The sequence below is a fragment of the Pseudorasbora parva genome, chromosome 22 (genome assembly GCF_024679245.1).
Source record: "Pseudorasbora parva isolate DD20220531a chromosome 22, ASM2467924v1, whole genome shotgun sequence".
Taxonomy (NCBI): Eukaryota; Metazoa; Chordata; class Actinopteri; order Cypriniformes; family Gobionidae; genus Pseudorasbora; species Pseudorasbora parva.
The window spans coordinates 33,842,291-33,861,700 of NC_090193.1; the positions used below are offsets into that span (position 1 = coordinate 33,842,291).

At 36.5% G+C, this 19,410-nt stretch overlaps 2 protein-coding genes across 2 annotated transcripts; one reads left to right on the forward strand and one right to left on the reverse strand.

Moving 5' to 3' along the window:
- Positions 1-112: 112 nt before the first annotated feature.
- psma5 (proteasome 20S subunit alpha 5) lies at positions 113-4,608 on the reverse strand. The gene is made up of 10 exons (XM_067431065.1): positions 4,494-4,608; positions 3,892-3,934; positions 3,537-3,603; positions 3,261-3,387; positions 3,109-3,176; positions 2,877-2,984; positions 2,711-2,769; positions 1,774-1,876; positions 568-654; positions 113-464 (listed from the first exon to the last, which is right to left on the reverse strand). Exons 2-10 carry the CDS (start codon positions 3,918-3,920, stop codon positions 387-389), a joined length of 726 nt encoding a protein of 241 aa, XP_067287166.1. The 5' UTR covers positions 3,921-3,934; positions 4,494-4,608; the 3' UTR covers positions 113-386.
- Positions 4,609-5,462: 854 nt separating this feature from the next.
- sypl2a (synaptophysin-like 2a) lies at positions 5,463-19,305 on the forward strand. Its single transcript, XM_067430905.1, has 6 exons — positions 5,463-5,660; positions 5,751-5,825; positions 14,828-14,940; positions 15,283-15,478; positions 16,825-17,001; positions 17,729-19,305. The coding sequence occupies exons 1-6, from the start codon at positions 5,646-5,648 to the stop codon at positions 17,849-17,851; spliced, it is 699 nt and encodes a 232-aa protein (XP_067287006.1). The 5' UTR covers positions 5,463-5,645; the 3' UTR covers positions 17,852-19,305.
- Positions 19,306-19,410: the final 105 nt, after the last annotated feature.

Genomic DNA, 19,410 nt, shown 5'->3' on the forward strand with positions numbered 1-19,410 from the left:
ATATTCACAGCATATGATGCTGGATGAAATCTATAACAGCATATGCTATATTACATTTTCTTTTTTTCTTTATTAACCTATAAATGACTCATAAAAGAAAAAAACAAACACATCAGTTTTTCAACAACAGTTTATTATCGCACTGATTGGTAACAAAAAGACCCCCCCATTTAATTCAACTACAAGATCTGCTGTCCTGTGCTTGTACAGAACTATAGAAATTTTGGGATTGACAGAGAAAAAAAATGTATAAAGACTCAATTCCTGTCTGAACAGGCAAACCGTAGGATGCAGCCAGAGTATTACTTATGCAATTGCTGTGTGATGATTCACACAAAATTACACTGGATTTTTCATATTGAGCATCAGTTGGGCTTAGTACAGCTCTAGATATCCTTGATGACATCCTCAAGCTCTTCTTTTGTGTACATGTGAAAGGTCTTGCCGGGCTCTACTGTGGCAAGCTGCAGGCAGAGAGAAGGAATATGTCAGACCTTCAAATACTTTTAAATGAAATTATATTTCACATGACCAACACCGTGTGAGTGGAAGTGCTTTGTGCATTACCTCAATGTTAGTGGCATTGAGTTTCTCCTCCATTACTTGTTTCAGAATGGTGAGAGAAGACTTGATGGCATCCTTTAACGTCATGGACTGAAAAAGATAAAGAGATATTTGATGAATGTTTAGTGGGGAAAAGAAGCAACAAGTACAGTGTGAATTGTTCTTCAAAGAAATTAGCTTTATGGAGTAGGTTTTTGGACACCGACCACTGCTTATTAGATTGCAGGGTCACATGGGTGAGTCTGGTGACTAAAGTTACACTAGTCGAGGCATGACATGCTGGAATTGGAAGATGGGTAGGGTGGATTAAAAAAAGGGACCCTTATTTCTGGAGCACGTGGCTCGATTTGCTGCTGTTGGAACTCTCAGGAGAAACACTTTTCTCTGTAAGAATATCATCTTGAAATAACCTGGCTGTGGCATTACGGATCAGATGGCTAAATTAGAGCCAGCGCAAGCCCTGTTTTGGTGTTAAAAATGTTTTACGTTGAAAAGGGTCATTTTTGTGGCTGACCTTATTGCATATGCATTTGGAGGAGTTTCCCTCTCAGACGCTAAATGTATACGAGGTGAGTATTTAAACGAATCATGTGAGCTGATTTACTAAGGTTTCTCATAAATTTAATGGTGTTTGCAGCATTATTTACCTCCCAAAAAAGCAGGTCTTAAACCAGACACTAACTGGTAGATTGCGTTGCTCATTATGGAAATTATCCGGCTGCGTCAGTGTTCTTTAATTCAGTAGACCACATGCAGAACTTTTCATCAGTGCTTTTTTGGAATTGGCCCTTAAGCTATCTTTATTTGTATGTTTTCTGAGAGGTGTACCTTTTACTTGTCCATGAGAATTGCTGTTTTCTCTACTTGCTTTTTTTGCCTACCCCCAAGACATGTTTGGTGTCGTTTTAAAGCACAGAATTACAACTTTTTAAATTTTCAGAGCGAATTCTCGATGGCATGAGTCTGAACCAATGAAATGTGATTTTCAAACTATTGCACACAAAGACGCCTCAGACAGCGCGCAATCTCGATATACATATATACACAGATTACAGCATTTCAAAATATCGGTCTTGGCGAGTACATTATCCGTTATATCTTTACAGAGGATGTGAAAATAAACTAATTTTTGAAAATTTGCTCATTGTGACTCGTTTTGCCAGCACGGGTCACAAATAGAGATGAAGAGGAGAGAGTGGGTAAACAAACCTTGTGGTAAACCTCCTGCAGAGAGCTCTGAGCACCTTCAGATGCTGAGCCAATAGCCCTGGCATCACACTGGACAAAAGTGCCAGAAGGATCCATGTGGTATCTGAAGAAGAAGAAGAAAAAAAAAAAGAAGTTCACACTTTATTCGTGCCTAATAAAGAAAAGCTCAGGTATTCAAAACCTATATTCTATAGGTATCCAACCTAAAGGTATCCATATATTCATATGGAATATTTTAATCATTATAAATGTTTTTGGTACTGATTTATTCCAGAACTACATGATTCAGAATTTTTTTTAATAATAATAAATCTGTTTTGTGACTTCAAATTAAAATGTTCTTTAAAAATGAAAGAAAACTAGGTATACTGTTCTTGTTAGTAGTAGTAGTAGTAGTAGTAGAGAGAGATTTCCGTATTATTTCCAAATAAAATATTTAACATTTGAATTATAATGAATATAATAATTCTAATGTTTTTAAAGCTCATTTCTTGTATAACTGCAAAAAGCAGGAAAAACAAATCTCATTTTTCTTTTTTGTATGATAAATATTGTAATTCAAATTAAATTAAATAGCTTGTTAGTAGAACTGCACAATTTGGTTTAAAAATATATATAAATCTGTGATTACACATCAATATAACTAATGTTATAATATTATTGTTAATAAAAGAACAGTACTGTGATTTACTCCAAAATACGCAGCAAATACACTTATATTATTAAATAACCACACTTTTTTTGAAAACCGATTTCTGTTTTATTCCAAGTAATCATGTATCACTAATTTATTCGTATAGATTCGAATTTCAAGTTTAAGTATAGATAAAGGTAATTCTTCACATTATTATTATTTTATATCTATTGAAACAAATTGTTGCATGGTTACCTAGATAAATATTGCAAACAATATTAAAAACAAAAAGAGTGTACTTACAGCTGAGGTCCTTTCTCATCCACACCACCAAAAAGCAGAGCGACACCAAAAGGACGGCTCTAAAGTTGGAAAAAGGGGGACATTTGTATTCAAACCACAACTAGATATGACCGTCCACAGTGAACTGAAAACAAGCGCAATAAAAATGAAACCAGACGTCTCATACCATAGCGCCAGGGTCAGCGTCCTCCTCTCCAAACTGCAGAGCGAGGTTAGACACGGCCTGCGTTACGCTCTCCACCGTCATCGTCTCATTGTAGGTAAACCAGTGGTTCTGCAGACACACTAGAATGCTTACAATACAATCTTTTGCATTAGGAGTGCCACATGTACACAATTAATAAAGGAGACCCACTGGCTTTGGTGACAATACAGATTATGAAGAAAATTTCACTGACCTGTGTTTCCACTCTTGCTTTGTCAATTAGCGTTTTTGCATCAGCTATTAAACCACTCATGGCACAGCCTATATTGAGAAATGAACACGATCATTCACAACTAGCCTTATCACCCTTAACCTCACAGAGAAAATATAATATAAGAGTCTTACCAATATGAGTGTCGATCTCTACAATCTTTTCAATGCTGCTGGGCTCCATCAGAGGAGAGGTTATTCTCTTCTCCACAGCGAGACACACTCCCTCCGATGTCTGAATGCCAATGGCTGTGGACCCCAACTAGAAAGACACACAAAGCAAATTAGCACCGACATCTACGTCTTAAAATATGAGGTTTTAATAAGAAGAAATATTATACACCATTTATTCTTATTAATCTGGCAGACAGTGTTTGTAAAATTTGTATTGAATATACTGAAAAGAGTTACCTTGATGGCTTCAATAGCATATTCTACTTGAAAAAGCCTTCCCTCTGGTGAGAAAGTGTTTACTCCTCTGAGGAAGGAAACATTATTTTAATATGATACAGTAAGCATATTTAGATCTATACCTTTCATGCACTTTAATAAACTGCAAAGTTATTGTATAATCCAAACAAAACTGAAAGTGAAAGTGAAGACGGTGACACTACATGCTTTGAAGAGATGTGTGTAAAATTATAAATATACATATATGTGTGTATAAACAGCCGTCACTGACACCACAAGCATGAAACACAAATGATGGAAAGACATTCAAAGCACTGAAAGCATCACGCATAAAAAAGGTCATTCTCCATCTCACCTGTCATATTCTGATCTTGTCAGGAACATTTTGAAATGCAAATCTATAAAAATCGATATGAAAATGTTAAAACAGACCTGGATAATCAAACTTTAAATGAAGTGAATTAGCACAAAACAAGAGCTAGCTATGTAAGCGGCGCGATGTTGGAGTTCATAACCAATCAGAGACCGGCCCCCCTTCCCCTGATTGGATGATTTTTAGATGAAAGGCAGGACTTAGATTCAACTGTCTATTTGATTGGCCGAACCACCATTCACTCAATGACAAGGCATGTTTAATTTCAACCAAGTCATTCATAGGTGAGCTTTAAAAATACCCCCAGCGTATTTATTTTAATCTATGCACTTTTAAAAGCCCTCAAAAGAATCAATGAGCAGTTTGCCCATAAAATGTGTATACATTTCGTTCTTCATTTTGATAAAACCATGACAGAACACATACACATGAGCATCTGCCGTTAGCTAATCGATTTCCTATTAAATAAACAACACACGGGCCGTTAAAACAACTTTATACAACATGCTCTGTTGTTTCAAATGGCCTTGTCTGTTGATCTGCGATTTGCTGCAGCAGAGCACAACAATAAGTACATTTCTTACCTTCTGCAGTGGAGGGTGAGTTTGCGAGTTTCAACAGTGCAGGAAGTGTTTATAGATAATCGCCCGACGAAAACATTCAGGACAACTTAGGTTCCTACCCCGTTGAATCAATCGTAGAAGTCTTTTGCAAAACTTTTTTTGCTACTTTAATTAATGCCACACGAATAAGCCCACTTTTTATGTATAGGATATTTAAAATAAATGCTTGTATAATATGTTGTTCTTTACATTCCAAATTGTCATTCTGAGCTAACACACTGGCCATGAATGTGAGCACACATGACCACGATATGGTATATAGCCTATATATATATCTCGAAACAAAATAATTATTTACAAATAAATGACACTAAAATGTGTACAATGAAATTATTACCTAAATTAAATGATTAAACTTAATGGGGTAATTAATACCTATTCAAGTTATTTAAAGACTGAAACTCAATTTTCCAATAATTTTTAAATGCCACAAAATTGTAGCCTGAGAAGCCAGCTCCCTGACCCTTAGCGCGCACGCATGGAGCGTTAATAAACTTGAAGGATTTTCTGCTTTTTTACGTACCTCTATTTTTTTCAGTTTAATATCAAATACAGTATTGTTATTACTGCTGGTACTTATTAAGTGTTTTTACCCCAAAGTATAAAATAGGTGATTTTAGCACATCCAAAATACATACATTAAAACATAAGAAGCCTAAAGTTTAGAAGATGACCATATTTCTGTTTTTTAGGTATTTATTTAGAGAACATTATCAATTTCAACAAAGGGTCAGGCAAACCTAATACATTTGCTTTTTATCTTTTAATAAAGATTCTTGTTTTTGTTAAATATTTTAAATATTTATTTTCTATTTTATAAAAGCATTTTAATCATTATTAAGCCTGTTTTATGCATGTGTCTCTGTTCCTGTGGGATCTGGCAACTCTGCGGTGCATTTACGTGTGTGTGTCACTTTAAGAGAAAGTTGAAATCACGTGTTTCACTGTAGAAAGTTTGACAAGTTGATCGACACAAGTCCTCTGTTTTTCCCGCTAGCGAAAACCTTGAACGTCATTGTCCTGTGTCCTCTTTTTCTCTTAATAACGAAAGAGGAAACTATCCTGGAGTCGAAGTCTTTTCTGTTAGCGACAATATAAAAACACGCCCAAAACATGGAAATCTTACAGGTAATAAACTAACACCCGTTTGGTGGTCTTCGTCTTTTCCGCTCAGGAACATCGATTGAAGGATTTCGTCTTTATTCTATCCTTTTACAGAAAGTCACGTCGGGTTTTAGTCTGGATTTGGGACCTGTGAAAGAGCCACTGGGATTTATCCGAATCCTGGAATGGGTGAGTGAGTTCCTGCGATCATTCAACATATCCAAATGTCACATTGTATATCTTTGATATAACGTTCATTATGGCAATTGATGCATTGTTGCAAAAGTCTTTAAACGCGGTATTATGCGATCATATCCATGTACCTTTACACAAGATGATACAAGTTCGCTTCAGTCACATATGGTGCTGTTGTTTTGTCAATAAGGGGCAACACCCATGTCAATATAATGCCAACTGGACCAGTATATTGATTAATCTATAGATATACACATTTTTACATGTGTCATATGATAAGGATTGTGCTGTAGGAATCTTCTCAAGCATACAAATATATGCAAATTCACACAAGTCCTGCCTTGCACAGTGTCTCTTGAGAATTAAATGGTGTTTACATTGCCAACGGTAGGAGCAACCAAGATAGTCCTGTTTGCCACACTACCATTAAGGGGATCCTATGGTGGACTTTAGACTAATACTACATTATACCACTGCAAACAATGGAAAATCTAGGCTATAAAGGCTATAAAACACACCTACCTGCAGGGTTCTCTGCCTGATGTGGGTAACTAGGCCTCGACTCACTCTCTTGAGGTCATTAACCTACTAAGAAATCAGGCTGGATATGAAATTAACTTTTTGATTCAGTCTGATCTGATTTACGTGCTATCAAGTTAAGTTTCGATGATCTAGAAAAGAGTTATATTAGATTCTAGAATGTGTACGCTTTCTTCGGAAGGGCATTTACACTACTTTTGCATGGCTTTTGAGGTAAATATATATTTGTTTGTCCTCAATTTAGTCGTTAACTAGACTGAAATTCAATCCAGTTGGTCTGATTATAGTTTAGAAGTCCGGAAGTTGAAGCTAACTTACACAAATATCAGTGTTGATATGTGACACTATACCTGCATAAACACAGACGTTAATATCCGACAGCACTGATGCTAGCCAAGATCATTTTTAGAAGTAATGTTGTATGTACATAAAAGAATCCCAGCTGCTGTTGCTGAAATAGCATGTAGTTTATTAGATATTCACTAACAGGACTGTTATGTAGTTGACCAGCCCATGCAGGTGCATTGATCCTTTAAAGTTGACATGAAACAGAAATCGCAATAATCTTTGCTTTACCCAGTTTATATATCCATATCCAAGTAAAACAGCTTTTTGAACAAGAAAAAATATCGATCTCATGTGAGTGACAGGTTGTCCCGTCCTGGAGCCAGTAAACACGTCATTAGAGAAGAGAATAGTGATTGGAAGACGATTATTTTCTGCAAACTGGTTCTTTTGGACAGTTTGTTTCATGCAATTATGTCACTTATTTGCAATGCTATTATTAAAGCAGCCAATAATGATGTGAAACGCAGATGTTTTACATCTATAGTGAATGAATTAGTGGTTGTGTTCACACTTGGCATGTTTGGTTTGATCCTTGAGCTATTGCTCTGTTAGTGCGGTTCATTTGAATAAGTGCCTACCGAACCCTGGTGCGCACCAAACAAGTGGGCCAAGACTGAAAAAGATGGGTCTTGGTCTGCTTCCGCTTTAAATTAAATATGAATGCAATATGGACCAAAGACATGTACAAGACATGTCTTTTTTCAATGTCAAATGTTTTTTTCTTATCATTGTCGCAAAGTTGCCTTGCAGCAGATCTTATGAGTTTGTGTATGAGATGGAGGGATTCCTGGCACTGTTCTGACTCCTTTACACATTTTATAAAGTCTTCATGACTTCTCAGCTGGTCAAAATACAGTCATATATAGGCTACACACATATAATGAGTGCATTTATCGCAGAACACAGCATTGTTTTGGATGTTCAGTAAGTTCTGTCGTGAAATTAATGCAATACAAGCCAACTGATAAGGTTGTGAACATATCCCTACGCCTTATGCCAAGCAAACTGAACTACAAGTGTGAATTACATAAACCATGAAAAACCATTTAAAAAAACCTTTTGTCAGCAGGACACCGGCTTTTTTTTAAACTGTTTCCTCCGTTCAGAGTACTGGTGACTCAGGAACTGTTGTAACCATTAACTGACTCTTAAACTGCTATCAGTATACTGCTGTTGACTTGAAAACTACTTCCATCAGATCACTGCCATATTTCCAATGTATTTTATTTGTTATACTTTATGCTTTTCCAAAATCTTACAGAGAGTGGCAGAGAGTTCTCAGCATATCTGACATATCCGTACACTTCTTAGTTCAGTGTAATGCAAGGCCGTAATGCAAGGACCCATTTTTAAAATGTTTATAAAGCATAAAGAAACAAAACAGAGAACAGTCTAGAACAGTCTAGTTGGAAAAATAATACTTTAGGGACTATTTGCAAACAATATTTGCATTAATTTGTGTCAAATATTTTACTAGTTCCGAGATTTATTCACTAATGTGAACAATACATAAATTGGCTATTAACATTTGAAATCACTAGTGGTCTGGTGGTAAAATTACTGTAAACCGTGTCAAAGGTTCCGGGTTCTAATCCAGTCTCATATATTTTTTTTCTTCTTCAATAAAATCAAAGATGTTCACAGTTCATGATTGTATATTAAGAGCATATTAAAGGTTTAGTTCACCCAAAAATGAAAATTCTGTCATTAATTACTCACCCTCATGTCGTTCGACACCCGTAAGACCTCCGTTCATCTTCAAAACACAAATGAAGATATTTTTGTTGAAAACCGATGAAAGGCCTTCATTGACACCAATGTCATTTCCTCTCTCAAGACCCATAAAGGCTCTAAAGACGTCGTTACAAAGCCCATCTCACTACAGTGATTCTACAATCATTTTATGAAGCAACGAGAAATATTTTTACTGAGCACAAAAACTAATAACGACTTGCATAGCGATGGGCCGATTTCAAAACAAAGCTTCAAGCGTTTATCAGCGTATCGTTTCATGATTCGGATCACATGTGGAACCGCCAAACTACTGAAATCACATGACAAATCCAAATCATGAATCAATATGCTGATTCATAACCGTTCAAATCTTTGTTTTGAAATCGGCCCATCACTATATAAGGCATTATTTCGTTTTTCTTGCGCACAAGAACTATTTTTGTCGCTTCATAAAATTATTATAGAGCCACTGTAGTGAGATGGGCTTTGTAACGATGTCTGTAGTTATGGGTCTTGAGAGAGGAAATGACATTGGTGTCAATGAAGGCCTCTCTGAGCCATCGGATTTCAACAAATATATCTTCATTTGTGTTCCGAAGATGAACGGAGGTCTTACGGGTGTCGTAATTACATTAGGGTAAGTAATTAATGACAGAAAATTAATTTATGGGTGAACTAACCCTTTAAGAACAGATTTGTGTGAGTGTGTGTGTGTGTGTGTGTGTGTGTGTGTGTGTGTGTGTGTGTATATTTTTTGTGTGATTTCACCGGAAATAATAGTCTCTCTCTGCAACGGCATTAAGCGATTGATTGACGTGCTCGTCTGTGTGTAAAGACTGTGCACAAGCCAAAAAAGAACACAAACCCCACCTACTTTGATTTTATTAGCCATCTCAATCATTTTGACATTGACGAGTACTGTTAGAGGCTAATCAGACTCAAATTTGATTCACTTTTTTAAAAACCTTTTTATCATCCCACCAACAACATACAGAGCGCTGAATAACGAAGTACAGCAGAATTTTTTTTTAAAATTTGCAGCAGTGCAAAAATTTCAAATATTGGGGGGGATTTGTCTATGGTGGTTACGGCCCTGGTGGACTAACTGAAACGCTGAATGAGTTGCCAAAAACCGGCTTCAAAGGATCATATACTCCTGGATATTGGTTCATTTTGAGGTGGAGTGTGTGTGAGGCCCTGTGCACACCTGGTATAAAGATGAATTTTGGTCGATCTGATCACAAGTAGACGAGGGAGACACCCATTACACCTGATGTTTTGTCCACACCTGTCTCTTTTTGTCCACTTTTAACCACTTTTGTCCTGATTTCTTTAAGGGGAGGTTCTATGGGCAGGTAAATGTTTGGGTTTTTTCAGATCTTTTAAGCCAATGAACAAAATAAGCTCACCCAATTTATACATGAAAACCCCTGGAGACAATAGAAAAACATACAGATAGCAGCAGTTTTCATTTCTGCTCTGACAGCTCAAAGACCACGGCGAACGCTGTGAGTTAGAGACCTGCACACCCGCTGGACCCGACGCAATAATGTGGTGCGGGACCAGATTTGATGGGAGAGTGCGGACACGGGCAGATCTCTACTGAGAGTGTGTGTGTTAGAAATCAGGAATGGTGAGGAAAGATTGTGCTTGTTACATTTCATCTTCAAAACAAACTTGGGTCTTTAGCCAACAGAGTTAAAATCCCATCTGGGATTTATCTAGCTAAAACCGCTTTAGACCAATTTACACCTCTATTTAGCGCCGTCACTGTGACCCGATCAACCAAAACGCATCTTAAGACCAGTAAACGGGGCCTCAGGCAAAATTATTTTGATTTAAAGACTATGAGGGCACATGCATTAAAAAAAAATGATGTGCATGAATAACTAGTACAATAAACATTGCAATATTCCATGAAAAAACAGGAATGGTCCATTTTTATTGCATGGTGACTTTAAATGTTGTCTAGTCCTTTGTTTCTTAGCAACACCTTTTTTCTTCACCTGTCAGGTCTACGTCTCTTTCGCTTTTGCCAGACCCTTTGTAAACGTGCACTTTGCACACAATTTTGCTTTGCCTTTGCAAGTCATTATAATTGCAAACATGCAAGGTGGTAGACAGAAGAAAAGGTGCAACTGAACACTATAATCTGTTGTACAAATCCTTTGTATGGAGGTGGTGGAATTTCAGCAACTTAATCCAGGTGTTGTTTATAAGTGGGGACACATTTCCTCACAAACTCATTTAGGTTAGAGATTACATTTGGAGATGTAGACCAGCTGAATTGGACGTAGGAAATAAATTGGTGCTTCTTTAAAGGAACACTTTACCGTTTTTAGAAATGGGCTGGGCTTATTTAACTTCTTTCCTACATTTATGTGGGCAAATGCATTTTTGTCTCAGTGCATGCATTGTTTTAGTTTGGCAGGGTTGCTGCTAGCTTAGCTTAGCATAATTACTGGAATCCTATGTTGCCAGCTAGCATAAACACTATGCCTGAGTAAAAGTGATCCAAAAAAACCCTTCCTAATTACTTCTTGTGGCCTGCATATTCACAACGAGTACAAATAGCGATGCAGATTAAGGAGTTAGTTCACCCAAAAATGAAATTTATGTCATTAATTACCCCACACCTGTAAGACCTCCGTTTATCTACGGAACACAGTTTAAGATATTTTATATTTAGTCCGAGAGCGTATCCAAGTGTATGCACACTATACTGTCCATGTCCAGAAAGGGAATAAAAACATCATCAAAGTAGTCCATATGTGACATCAGTTAGTTCATTAAAATCTCTTGAAGCATCAAAAATACATTTTGGTCTAAAAATCACAAAAACTATGACTTTATTCAGCATTGTCTTCTCTTCCAGTTTTGTCTTCAATCCTCAAATAAAGATTCAAACGGTTATGAATCAGCTTTTTGATTCATGATTCGGATCGCTTGTCAAACTGCTGAAATCATGGGACATTGGCGATCCAAATCATGAATCAATCATAATTTGTTTTGTTTTTTTGATCACTTTTACTCGGGACATGCTAGCTGGCAACATAGGATTCCGTTCATAATGCTAAGCTAAGCTAGCAGCAACCCTGCCAAACTAAAACAATGCATGCACTGAGACAAAATGCATTTGCACAAATATATTAATGGAGAAAAGAAGTTGAATAATCCCCATTTCTAAAAAGGTGGATGTTCCTTTAAGGTGTGGCATTAGTTGTGTAAAAGTGCTTGGATGTGGAGGAGGATATGGCTTGTATGCATTCATAAGCATTTTTTTTTCTCAAGAATGTCCTGAATTGCAAAAAATCTAAGGAAACGGGCGGTTTGACACATTATTTACTTGTAAAGCAAGAATGTCAGCCACTCCCTTACAAAAATCAGCATGTATCCGCAGTGATGTTTTTGCTTTTAACAACCACAACCCAGTCTCCCAGTAATAGTACAACAATGGAGATGAAGTATTGGTCGCTAACAGGTATATCGACCTCTGATCATGTTCACGATGCTAGCAGGGACTGTTCATTCACACAAAGACACTCTTTAATAGTCACTTGCTGTGTGTAGGTGTGCATTCCAGTGTGAACGTGGCATCGGCCCACCATGTGGTTCTGTTTGGTGCCAGGCACCCTTAGATGCTCGCTGTGCTTCTCTGTGCCAAGCACCTGCACCACACGCTGACCAGGAATGAAGCCAAAGTCTTGACGGGGTGAAGATCACACACCCACTCTTCAGAATGCAGAGTGATTTTCACGGCAGCAAAAATCTGGCTATTTTTAGGTGCAATACAGACCATCGTGTCTCATAGGATCAGATATCTGGTTAAATTAAAGAAGAAAACAATCTAGATTCTGTTGGAAAATAGACTGTAAGTCTGTTCAGATTTATCTTGTTTTTCACTTTAAACATCATCTGGCATTTTCTGTGAATTGTATAAAAGCTGTCAAGAATTGTCTGTCATATTTAAAAAATGGAATAGGAAAATGGAATTCTATTTCTATTTTTCGTATTTAGAATTTTTTTATTTTAAGAAATTAAATAAAATATATTAATTCACATAATTTATATTATTAGGCTTATTCTTAGGACCATTGTAATATTTTGCATTGTGACATATAAGGGTTATTAATTTTAAGTGGTTTTGTCATATTTATTAGTTTGTTTTATTAGTGTGTCTTGGAAAATAACTTAATAAAATTAAATAAAATGTTTAAATGTTTAAGCTTCTCATCTAAATATATTTTATATTATATTATAATGTGTTTTATTTTATTTAAAGATATAGTTCATCCAAAAAAATGTATTATTCCACAATTTACTTATCTTCATGCTTTCTAAGGTGTTTACGACATTCTGATTTCAGACGAATACAATTAAAGTTATATAAAAAGAAAAAATGTCCTGGCTAATCCAAGCTTTATAATGGCAGTGAATGGCAGCCCAAAATTGTAAGCCCAAAAAAGTGCATCCATTCATTATAAAAGTACTCCACACGGCTCCAGGGGGTAATAAAGGCCTTCTGAAGTAAAGCGATGTGTTTGTGTAAGAAAAATATCCATATTTATAAAGTAAAATAACTAGTGTAATGCCTCTCGCAGTTCAAATCACTTGCGCTATGTCTGACGTCATCGTTGCGCTAGTTGCACTTTTTTCCTAAGTTGAAAATGGAAGGCGGTCGACCTTTATAATGTTTTAAATACAAAAACCCAACGATTCACCTTTTATTAAACCCTGCGCTGTGTGGAGTACTTTTATAATGGATGGATGCAATTTTGGGGCTTTAAATTTTGGGCTCCTATTCACTGCCATTATAAAGCTTGGAAGAGACAGGACATTTATTAATATAACTCTACTTGTATTCGTCTGAAAGAAGAATGTCATATACACCTAGAATGGCTTGAAGGTGAGTAAATCATGCGGCCATTGTCATTTTTGTATGAACTATCCCTTTAAAGGTGCACTATGTAGTATTTTTGCAGTAAAATATCCAAAAACCACTAGGCCAGTGTTATATATTTTGTTCAGTTGAGTACTTACAATATCCCAAATGTTTCCAACTATTTGTAAATTGTGAGAAAATTGCTATTTTAACTAAGGACCGGGACGTTTCAGCATAGTGTTTGAGCGAGTCGCCTGTCAATCGCGTCATATCTGCGCTACCCTCGGTTTTATTCTGCAGAAGCGCTTTACTCTTAGCAGTGTGAACATGTCACAGCAGCGCCGAGCGAACGCACAGAGTAACGTCATAACATTATTTTAAACACACTTAAATGTATCTAATATGATTAACAGAGCTGCTTTACCTTATAATCATGACCGGAAAAAGCGGAAGTACGCGCCTGGCGACTGTGTCCCGTCCCGTCATAATAAAAGTCCCCATACTCGCGAGCTGTGTGTTTGTATAACAATCGCTCCAGGGGCCGTGCTCAGCTCCACAACACTCGGTCCTGCTCTGCTTTACACTACAGTAACGTTAATAACCGCATCCATGAACATGATTTCTGCCCGAGTCCTATTTTCTGTTCCACAGAGACACTTCAGTGATCAAATAATCCTTGGAATTCTTTAATATATAGCTAAAATGTAAAAGAAAGGTTAAACTTTAACTTGGTTTGAATATTTGTTTCGTTTCCACTGACTGAAGCTGTGAGTAGAGCTGTCGTGAAGGGATAGTTCACCTAAAATTAAGTCTGAGTGGTTTAAAACAATATGAGAGTGAGTAAATAATGACAGGGTGAACTTTTGTTTTGAGCATTTTCCCATTATTGCTCCGGGGTTACAGCCTAGCTCTTAAAATGTTTTCTTTATCATGATTGCTATGAATCCTGTCACTTTACCTTTCACAGAAAAACCTTAGAAATAGGGGGAACGACTGGCTCTTAGAGCACTGAAAAAATCGCCAGCAGAGTCTATAAATCAGAGCTGCACTACTGTAGTTATTCTCACCAATGTCTGCACTCTGCAGAAGCCACTTCCTGTGTGGAAGTGGGGCGTTTGTAAAAGGAAAGCAGTGAACCACACGCCAGGATATGTGAGAGTCAGCAAAGGGAAAAGTCAGAGAAGGATCCAACACTCAATCCATTTCACTCATATATTATTTCACATGATCACTGACAGCTGGTTTAAACTAATGTTGAATTCTTGTTTTTGAAGTCTTATTTTTGCATATGATTGGGCTGCATCTATTACTTTTGATGTTTCAGTAAATTCTGCAATATTACTTGATTTCTGGAATAACAAATTTTAAAATCCAGATCCTATTCTATTGCTCAAAATGGAGTTTAAATATATATTTATAATAATGATCATACATGAAGTTCTTACAGGAAGTTGCTGAAAATATTTTATTATCATGATTGTTGTGTTTTCAGGTTTTCTCCATTTGTGCCTTTGCCACCACTGGTGGTTATGTTGGATCCACTGTGGCAACTATTACTTGTGGTAAAACCGATGAGGTTACTGCTCATTTTGGATATCCTTTCAGGTAAAACGACCACATTTCTATTAAATTTTTATTTTTTATTTTAAAAAGGTGTCTTTTTATCCATGTTAAAATGGTGCCCAGTTGTAAGTCATGAGTAATGAGTTAGCCATTTGTATTTTGTAGAGATGCACTGATACTAAATTTCTCTGTTGATACCTATAACTGATTGTTTAGAATGATATCTGCCAATATTAATACAGGGTAATGCTGTAAACTATACAGGGAACCCTCTCATTTCGTACACTGCTATAATATTAGAGGTTAAATTACTGGCAGATCGGTGCATCGCTCTCATTTTGCCTAACATACAAAACTTGTTAACATGTGACTTCCACTTATCAGGCTCCCAAGTCAACCATATGATATTATTCACTGCAATGGGACCAAGAATGTTACCTACCTGCAGGGAGATTTCTCCTCCTCGGCTGAGTTCTTCGTCGCTGTGGGCGTCTTGGGCTTCCTGTATTGTACTTTCACTCTTATCCTGTACTTGGGCTATCAGCACATTTACAGGGAGTCTAACCGTGGCCCCACCATTGTGAGTCATAAATCATTTTTTTTTTTTTAAACATTGAGTGATTGTGAGCATATCAATTATTATAATTGTCCAGTTATGTAATAAAAAAACAGTTTTTTCTTGTATGTACTTGTCATGAATCAATCAGAATCAAAAGCAAAGGGTTAGTTCACCAAAAAATGTAAATTCTCTCATTAATTACTCACCCTCATGTCATTCCAAACCCGTAAGACAAACGCATTCATTTTCGGAAGCGCTCTCTGAAGCTTCCATGAAGACAGAATGGCTATAGTTTTGTTTAATTATGGTTATAACTTATCTTGTCATCTTCTCAACATGGCCTCACCCTCTTTGTTGCATGTTCCCGGGGACAGGGTTTATGTATATTTTAGGTTCACTAACCTGGGCTACCCGTGTTCTAGTCCCTACCAGCCATTTGTTGTAGTCCTTCATCGTTCGACACACTTTGTTCATCTTCGGAACACAAATGAAGATATTTTCGTTGAAATCCGATGGCTCAGAAAGCCCTCCATTGGCCGCAATGACATTTCCTCTCTCAAGACCCATAAAAGGCACTAAAGACGTCGTTACAAAGCCCATCTCACTACAGTGGCTCTACAATCATTTTATAAAGTGACGAGAATAGTTTTTGTGCAGATTTCAAAACACTGCGTCCCGAAGTTTCGGAGCATTATGAATCAGTGTATCAGCGGATCGCCAAAGTCACGTGATTTCTGCAGTTTTGCTGTTTGACACACGATCTGAATCCTGAATCGATATCAGAAAGCAGTGTTTTGAAATCAGTCGTCACTGTATAAGTCGGTATTTAGTTTTCATTTGCGCACAAGGGGTCTCAGAAGGGTGCTCTGCTCACGACTGCTCCCCTTTGCGGTCGATATGCGCACTTTCTATGCGATACATCATTAGAGTCATAGGAAGATCGCAAGTGTTTAGGGTACCATTTAGAACAGACCCTACATGCATTCATGCAGGAACTTCGAAGCTTTGCGGACCTTTTACATTCACGAACAGCTATATTACACACTGCATGAAAGGTAATATCTGAAAAAGCATAATAGGAGCACATTTTAGGAGTTTTATGTACATTAATTTTGCTCAAAATTCACTAATAAAAAGTTTCATAGAAAACAAGTATTCATTGTAAAGGCTGTACTTTTTGTAATTGACACTTCTGTCAACTGTCAAAGTGTTTGTGTCTGTTATTCACATTTTATCATTTGATTTTCTTTCAACTGTTGGACTACTTTTGTGCGTTTTGTCCTTTTGACAGCAACTTGTATCATTTTCACGTACAATTTTAACAAACAAGGGTTGATATCCCAAACTTTCATCTGTTTATTCCCCAGGATCTGATTGTGACCGGGATCTTTGCGTTTTTGTGGCTGGTGTGCTCCTCAGCCTGGGGGAAAGGTTTAACAGATGTCAAGTATGCTACTGATCCTGCTAGAATTGTCAAGAATTGTATGCCTGATATATGCGATTTGAAGAGCTACCCTTCAATGGGCCGTCTCAATGCCTCTGTGGTAAGGAAAATTACTACCCGTTAGTTCTGCTCTCATTTACGAAAAAAAATAATAATAATAAGCCTAGTTAAAGGCACAATATGTAAGATTTTTGGATTAAATATCCAAGAACCACTAGAACAATGTTATATGTTTTGTTGACTTGATGCTTGCTTACATTATCCCAAATGTTAAAAGAATGTTTAAATCCAGAATAATAAGCAATTTTAACAAGGACACAGGCCGTTTCCATGCGTTATCCTCGATTTCATTTTGTAGAAACCATTGAAACAGTAATTATTTAATTAAAATATTGTTTCATTAGACAGGTGAGCAACTGTTAGGATACATTCATTAACAGAAGACTAACATAGCTAGTTGTATTGTTTAAAGTGTTACTCCCCTCCCCTAGAACATTACCTGCCCCGGAGCAGGTTTGCCATGGAGTGTAAGTTGTTAAAAGCCTAACCACTTTCATGGTGCCTAAAGCCCAGGGTTGGCTCAAGCTAAAATTAACCACACCTGGCTAACCATCTAAACCCTCTTCATGGTCAAGGCCCCTGGGTGTTTGGTTAAAGTTAGTAAAATTAATTGCACCACGATTAAGAGCTAATCTCAATGATCTGTAGGAGAAAAGTGTGTTTCATTGTGATGACATTGTCCTTCTTATGCAACTAATTTATTTGAAAGCATAAACGAGCAGTTGAAGCAGCACTAAAAACATGTTTCTCTTTTCTGTATCTTCTAGCTTTTTGGATTCCTAAACCTGATATTGTGGGCAGGGAACTGCTGGTTCATCTACAAGGAGACTCCATTTCATAAGCCAACCAATCCGCCAGCCAACGCAGAGGAAGGAGTTTCCACCTCCTAAATAGACAAGACGGCCTCCTTCCTCTCCTTTCCATCCGTTCATCAAGCAGAGGACATCATCATTTGTTCATGCTAAAGCTCTGTGTCTAGCTTCATGCATTGCGGTTCACTACATTATAAATGCTATAAGCTGAATTCATCATTTCTTCATGGATTTTTTATTTGTATTTTAGTGTCTGTTTGATGGCACTGTCAGATGATTTTGTCAAGCAGGTCATCTGAAGCAAAGCAAAAAAATAAACCAAATTTTATTAGATAAGTAGCATTTCTATTGCAGCTTGCACAGTAACTTGTGTTCTAGGCTATTGATGTTTTTCCTTTTTATTATTTAATCTAATTTGGTATAAAGATGACCTGCTGCTCAATAACTCTAAATCTCCACTACAATCAGACATCTTGAGAAACAGAAGCTCTTATGTGAGCACTAAACACTAGCGCACTAATATCTAGCTCTAGACATTTAAATCTTGTCTTTACTTGTAGTTTGTAAAAACTATTTATTGGTTTAAGTGCCTTTTCATTTACGTTCATGACAGGATGTTTTTGCACACACAAAACACCTTTGACAACTGAGTCACCTTTCTTTTGTCAGAAAAGGGCAAACTGAACACAAAACCATTTTGTTATCAGTCATAAAGCTTCTGATATTTCGTCTATAACCTTTATTACATCCTTGTGTGATTTCTCTGAATTTTTGAAGTGGTATTTTGGTAATAAATTACTACACCAAAGGCCATATTTCATTTGCTATCAGGAAACATGTTAGCTATTTAACACTAGTCATTGTTTTAACAGAAGGAAACACTTGTTTCGTCATTTTTCTACTGTTCAGAGTAGTAATGTCATTATTTGTATTTGGCTGTTTGACTTGACACTGTAAATGAAGCATCTGAATCTGAATCACATGGGTTGATGTGTATATTTACAGAAAGAACATTTAATTTAGTGCATCTGTGGCATGTTTTACCATCTTATTTTTTTTACAGAAAAATACATTTGTGGGGATTGCATTCAATTTAATACTAAAATATAGAATAACTGATTTGTCTGTGTTCATCTTATGTTCTGTGAAAAATTGATTGATATTTGTTTGATTTTAAATTGGCAATTTAAAAAAAAAGATGTATTCTTAAGTAGTTATTTTAATCGTAAGATTAACTTTCACTGCAATATCTTTTTTTTTTTACTCAATTACCTGGTATGTCAACATAGCTAGAAAAAGTAGACCTAAACACATTCAATTATTAATATTAATGATTATAGTTGTGATTAAACTAAATAATCACATGTCTCATTTTTGTGCTGGAGCAATCCTCAATTTTGGTTGTGACTTTTAGAAAATATAGGCCTGAATTTTTGTTGTTGTTTTTTGTATCTCTATGCTAAATTCAGAAGGAAAATGTCCACAGTGGCTGTTTGCAGTTTTCGTTAGTATTAAAAGAGGAGAGCTGTAAATATTGGTTCGTGTTTTATTTCTAAAAGGCTGCTGTTTACTACATAACCACAAGATGGCAGCACTGTAAACGCAATTAATCCATCAAATTAAATCACACTCACAAA